The sequence below is a fragment of the Cyclopterus lumpus genome, chromosome 20 (assembly GCF_009769545.1).
Source record: "Cyclopterus lumpus isolate fCycLum1 chromosome 20, fCycLum1.pri, whole genome shotgun sequence".
Taxonomy (NCBI): domain Eukaryota; kingdom Metazoa; phylum Chordata; class Actinopteri; order Perciformes; family Cyclopteridae; genus Cyclopterus; species Cyclopterus lumpus.
Window position 1 is genome coordinate 2,503,844 of NC_046985.1, and position 6,769 is coordinate 2,510,612.

The 6,769-nt window shown below is 47.0% G+C and overlaps 1 protein-coding gene across 2 annotated transcripts in view; it reads right to left on the reverse strand.

The window, feature by feature from the left end:
* LOC117749873 (collagen alpha-1(XVIII) chain-like) overlaps positions 1–6,173 on the reverse strand; it is a 57,140-nt gene extending 50,967 nt beyond the window's left edge. For both annotated transcript variants that reach the window (XM_034560691.1, XM_034560690.1), the window contains exons 1-2: positions 6,069–6,173; positions 5,891–5,970 (exon numbers count right to left, since the gene is read on the reverse strand). In XM_034560691.1, coding sequence (XP_034416582.1) covers positions 5,891–5,970; positions 6,069–6,079 — 91 coding nt within the window. In that variant the 5' untranslated portion in view covers positions 6,080–6,173. The remainder of the gene's footprint in view (positions 1–5,890; positions 5,971–6,068) is intronic.
* Between the last annotated feature and the right edge of the window lie 596 nt (positions 6,174–6,769).

Here is a 6,769-nt window from a genome sequence, read left to right on the forward strand (position 1 = left end):
GTGACCCCTTAACGGTATGTTGATGTGACCCCTTAACGGTATGGTCATGTGACCCCTTAACGGTATGTTCACGTGACCTCTTAACTGTATAGGCACGTGACCCCTTAACGGTATGTTGATGTGACCCCTTAACGGTATGGTCATGTGACCCCTTAAACTAGAAAGGGGGGGGTCATTAGTTTGAAATCTTTTTCATATGAATAAAATGCGCAATCAAAGCAGAAGAAAGGGGATATATATATGCAACAACATAAAGGCAGATGCTGATGTATAGATGAGTCACATTTTGGAAATGTAAGACTTCACATGGAAAAGCAGCAGAAACTAAAAGGCAGTCAAACTTCCAAATGAAGGCATAAGGAGAGAGAACGGCGTCCGGGACGTTAAGTTAAAAGCTCTTCGACGGCCAAAGCTTTGACTTCAAATGACTGACGACCGACGTTGAGATACGGAAGACTTAATTAAGCAAAGATGTGTCTTATCTCAAGAGGACTTTTGTGAACGGCACGCCGTGAAACTTCCCCACAAAATGACACATCATCACACATCACAAGTTCCTCTTCTAAAATAGAAGCAGTAAACCATAAGTGTACAAAGGACGGAGGTCAAAGTGACTCCTCTCCTGAACACTTCCTGTGTTTGTCCTCTGGTTTGACGTCCAACACTATCTGGGGCACGGGTGGCTTGTTTTGTACCCGGACGCATTTAGCCGTTCCTGTTTACCCTCCAGGAAAATCATTGTTGTATTTTATTTTTTTATATCATTTGCAGATACAACCAATCGAGGTTCCAGAGAAAGCGTCTAGTCAGCAGAATCCGTGACAGACGAACACGCCAGTGATCCTGAGTGTGAACTCACATGACGAATTCACATTTCATGGGGCTTGTCGGTTTGAATGTTTAGAGTTTAAAAAGGAGAAGAGTGTCCAGTTTTGGGAAATATTTTTGGTTTAACTCCAATAGATGTCAGCTACGCTCGGGCACGTGTGATTTATTTTTCCCCAAAGTGTTCTCGAGCCAAACGGCGAAACAAAGCTCTCTCGCTGTACCAGGTAACGCCGTCGGCACGGTAACCGAACACGATGGAGCAGGTTTTTGTGTCCAACAGTGATTTACTCCTGTCAAAATACATCCTAACATGTGAACGTTGCATATATATCGTGACCTCATTATGCAGAGTGCACACACAAGAAGAACATCTGGCCGCTTTGAGCTCGTCTCACTCTTTGGTGCTCGTCGACGGGATTCACTCCTCGAGGAAAGACACCCGCCTGTCCTCAATCGGCGTTCGTGAAGTCGTTGTTGGACAAGCGCCGAGGTTCTCACCGAGCTCGAGTTACACTTTGAATCACAACTTCCCGTCTTGGTCCTGACTCGTCTCAGACCCTCAACTTCCTGGTCCTGACTCGGCCTCAGACCCTCAACTTCCTGGTCTTGACTCGGCCTCAGACCCTCAACTTCCTGGTCTTGACTCGGCCTCAGACCCTCAACTTCCTGGTCCTGACTCGGCCTCAGACCCTCAACTTCCTGGTCCTGACTCGGCCTCAGACCCTCAACGTCCTGGTCCTGACTCGGTCTCAGACCCTCAACTTCCTGGTCTTGACTCGGCCTCAGACCCTCAACTTCCTGGTCTTGACTCGGCCTCAGACCCTCAACTTCCTAGTCCTGACTCGGTCTCAGACCCTCAACTTCCTGGTCCTGACTCGGCCTCAGACCCTCAACTTCCTGGTCTTGACTCGGCCTCAGACCCTCAACTTCCTGGTCTTGACTCGGCCTCAGACCCTCAACGTCCTGGTCCTGACTCGGTCTCAGACCCTCAACGTCCTGGTCTTGACTCGGCCTCAGACCCTCAACGTCCTGGTCCTGACTCGGTCTCAGACCCTCAACGTCCTGGTCCTGACTCGGTCTCAGACACTCAACTTCCTGGTCCTGACTCGGTCTCAGACCCTCAAAGTCTTGGTCCTGACTCGGTCTCAGACCCTCAAAGTCTTGGTCTTGACTCGGCCTCAGACCCTCAAAGTCTTGGTCCTGACTCGGTCTCAGACCCTCAAAGTCTTGGTCCTGACTCGGCCTCAGACCCTCAAAGTCTTGGTCCTGACTCGGCCTCAGACCCTCAAAGTCTTGGTCTTGACTCGGCCTCAGACCCTCAATGTCCTGGTCCTGACTCGGCCTCAGACCCTCAACGTCCTGGTCTTGACTCGGCCTCAGACCCTCAACGTCCTGGTCCTGACTCGGCCTCAGACCCTCAACGTCCTGGTCCTGACGGCCTTCACCGAATTCCACATGGCTCCCTTAAACTCAGTGTCATCTTGCTTCTTCCTGACAGGAACGAGGAGCCCATCTGGAGGCTTCAGCTGGGTTGATGCTCATAAAGCGACACATTAAATGTATTAAACGCAGCTTCTATAGGGCAACGTGTCAGATGTTCTCCGCGGCTTCGGTTTAGGACTCGGCAGAGGAACCCTTTCTCTTCTCTAATGGTTTCCAGAACTCAGAAAGAGAAATGAAGCCACCACCTCCGTACAGAAAAAAAAAAAAAAGAGCATTGTATTATAACGTAATGCACGGAAAGGCTGTAAACTGTTTAATGACACGACATTTTGTGAGTCACTGGCTAATAAAGCAGAGAGGCTTTCATCAGTCTTTTTATTATTGTTCAGGTCTTCTATGTTTTTAAGGAGGAGTGTTTTATGACATGAGATGTGCATTATACACTTCCTGCATGAAAGAAAAAGATGCACCTAAAGCTGCACCGGTTGCTTCAGGACGAGTGGTGGTGATGTGTATACGGTCGGTGGGGTTTAATAATTGAGAAACTTGAGTTGGGGGGAGTAAAAGAAACTCAGTTGACCTTCCCTGAACAACAGATAAGAGAAGAAGAAAATAGTCATGCCTTTGATAGTAGACCAGACTTTGTTTAACTTAAAAGTCAGATAACACAAGTGGGGGGGAAAAAACGGTATCTGCTTTGTTTTGGAGGCCAACTCTTAAATCTGTGACTCACGAGCGACATTTTTACCAAACACTTCATCTGTGGGTCAAATTTGCTCCAATTATGAATCTTGTTTCGGACTAAAACGTCCCACTGCCAACGATTCTGTGTTGGTGACATCTAAGGACTAGCATCATCGTCTTCATCGTCTTCGTCATAATTGCCTCGACATTGCCGCACCGTCAGCCACATAATCGACTGCGTTCTGGGCATTCGCGCATGTTGCGTCAACATAATTAATAACACAATCATTTGTGAATAATGATACTGCGTGTTCTGCAGACGTGCGAGTGCACGTACAACGAGCGGTGATGAACATGTCATATGTTTGTCAACATGTTGCTCGTTAATAAAGATTAGCATGTTTTTTATGATTCTTCTGTGTAATGGAGGAGTATTACGAAAGGCTTACTGAAGATGGCGAGGGATGAAAAGCCACGTTGATGCTTTTTGTTGTTCCTTTGTTTACTTGTCGATGTCAACGAGGACATTTATTTGTTCCTTACTTGTCTCGTTCATTCAATGAGCTCATAACATTTATTCATTTTTGCAGTCTTGCGTACATTCAATTAATAATTTACTCTATTAATCTTTATATATGCTCATTCATTCCTAACGACTCATTTTGTTGCCGTTTAGATCAAATTATAAACTTAAGACTAGTCGTGAAGTCTTAAAAGTGCAGGAACCTCCACGTGCAGGAACCCCGGGTGCAGGAACCCCGCGTGCAGGAACCCCGCGTGCAGGAACCCCGCCCGCGTACAGGAACCGTGGTCTAAGAAGAGTCACGGTTCAGAATCTGCAGGTGCAAGTCTGTCGTTGAGTCAAACCGCTTCGTCTGTAGCTTAGCTTTGGTCTGGAGCATCTGTGCTAGCCAGAAGAGCTAGCTAGCCAATCCGGGAGACAACCAGACTGACCCCTGGCAGACGGGGGGGGGGGGGGGGGGGGGGGGGGCAGCTGAGACGTCAGCATACGTCAGTAATAATGGGTTTAATCAACCAACATGTCTGATGCCGACTAGCGAGGGCGCCTGCCTAGTTGGTGCATGTGTTCATTCATTCGCTCGTACCCGTTTGCATATGGCTTCGTCTTTGTCGCACTCGTTCATTCACGTGTGCTAAATTATTTAACTTTTTATTGTTGCTCGGTCACAGATGGAGCCGGGCGATGTGTTGAAGCGACACGTTCAGCCATGTGTGGAAGCTGCAACCACCTAGAAACCATTAGCGACACGTCGGCAACCGACACGCAGCCGCGAGCTGCAGCGCGCTCTGCTGCCACACCGAGTACACAGATTACATTTATTACATTTCAACAATCGAGCACAGCAATGTGAACGTTGCCACGGTGACAGCTCTGTTTTCAAGAATATTTCCAGCTGGAAATATTTTTGTCCCTGGTGCTTCTCTCAAGTGAGCCAGCACAAACACACACACACACACACACACACACACACTCTTGACAAAGTGAATCATGCAAGAGGATTATGAATATGGCAAAAGCACAAATCAGATTCACTTTCTTTAGTCAAACATCAACTGAACTCCAACTCCTCTCACACGTCCATTGTCAAGTTCTGCCGTGCTGCAAACATCCCAAAACTTATTGTTTAATCAACACTCACTCCTACGAGATCGCATTTGCCCCTCGTCTCATAATTAGGGGACAGGGTTGCGCTCTCTGAGCCACCGGCAGCCAAAGTGGTGTTCAATTCAAAATGTCAGACTCAGCCAATTAGCCTACGTGTGCCCAGCGCACTGACGGCAGTGGCAAAAGGGCCTCTCTCAAGGATGAAAAGTACTAAAAAATGAAGCTCTCAGACGTAACTGACAGTGACCTTCATCTCTGACGGGCGCTTTCCAAACGCGCACATTCACAACCCGGTAGCATGACTTCATCTCCGCCGCCTTCGTCGTGCACTGCTACTGATTGCAAGAAGCACGTCTGTCAACGCGCACGTTTCGAGAGTTTTCCAATTGCAGTGGAAAAAAAAAAAGAAAAAAAAAAAACTTTCGGCACTAATTGGAACACGATCCGTTCATCGTGGAGAAAGATCTAGATTTAAGCTGTGAAAACAGTCAGCAGGAGACGGCGGGGGTTTTGAAACACATATCAGTCGAGATATAATTGAAACCATCACAAGCCTGCAGGTATCTAACCCCCGACATGGGCTCTGATGGCATGGAGTTCATCTAAAAACAAGGGTTCCCAAAAGCCTTGGGGCGACGCCATGTTTCTCTCTCCACACCGTTAAACTTCCAGTGTAAACAGTTTAATGTACAGTGACTTTGGAGCCGGTCCAATGCAACATTAAGCATCCCATGGGACACACTGATCTTATCAAATGTGGGGGTCTTAAACCAAACATGCCTTTCAGAAAACAAACTCAAAATCCCTAAAGGCTTTCCAATGATCTCGGATATATAGACCCTGTAATTATCATCTACATGAACGTAAACATACGACAATGATTTGCAGTGAAAGAGAAAATGTGGTATTGCTATGATAATGCTTTAATAACAGTGAGTTAAACGTGTGCCTGTGACAATATTGAATTAATAGAGAACTTTCCTTGCCTTTCTGAATATGTTGTAAGCTACAACATCACTATTTCTACATAATTATGACATTCGTTCATTAGGTTCATCGTGCCACCTCCACATTCATGTCATGTCCCAAATGGGGTTTAATTTAGCTTATTTGAGCATCTTTTTCTTTAAAATAATATCACCCTGCACCTAAATATGTACGACCATCGGTTTCCAGGACCAGAGTGCAACAGTTGCCCCATTCATATTCAGCAGATGAAAACTCACGAGCCAGCAGAAAAGTAAAAGCAATGGAAAAGAAAGAAAACACACGAACCGACGATGACAGACAAACACAGTGCAACCGTACCGTCCAGCAGCTGAGCGGAGGAGCGACGGCAGCAGGACCGGAGCGCGAGGAGAAGTAATCCAAAGAACCAGGGGGGAACGCTGCATGAAGACAGAAGGGGAAAGAGTTGGACAAACTGACCACAAAAAAACACCAAAAAACCACTTCTCCAGAGGGAAACACGGCGCCTTTCATTTACCGTGAAGCCATCTTCAGTGACGGTGAAGCTTAGATCCCAACTAAAGTTGTCCTGTTCATGTCCTGGTAAGAGAGAGAGAGATGGAGCTCACTCTGCCTCTCTCTCTCGCTCACTCACAAACTAAAAGCCTTGCACTCTCCGCCTCCTCCTCCTCCTCCTCCTCCTCCTCCTCTCTCTCTCTCTCTCTCTCTGGTTCAAACAAAGGCAGCTTCAGTGAGTCGGACTAAAGGGGCCCTCAGCAAAAGCTGAAATACGACTCCTCGTGTCTCTCTACGGGCCGCCGCTTTTCTAATCCAGCCCTCCTCCGCTCAGACATCACAAACTCTCCAAATACAAATTAACACACTGCAGTTAAGTCCTCCTCCCCCTGCTCCTCCTGCTCCTCCTCACCGGCGTGGTTTCTCCTCACTTTCCCTGTGCTTTAATGCTCTCCTCGTGTGAAGGCCCTTGGGCCTATGGGAGGAGATGCCTCAGGAGCTGCAGCCTCAACCTCAAAACGTGTTCTCCAGTAGTGAAGACTTGAAGTTATGATTGGATCAGAGCAAATATGCAACCAGTTAAAAGATAAGCTCATATTGTTACTGGCCTTACAGGAATTTGTTTCAACCAAATCCACAACCAGACTTTAAAGGTGTCGAACGACTAAATGCCAATTCCACTTTATTTTGCAACGAATGCTCAAAAATCATTTCATTGTTACA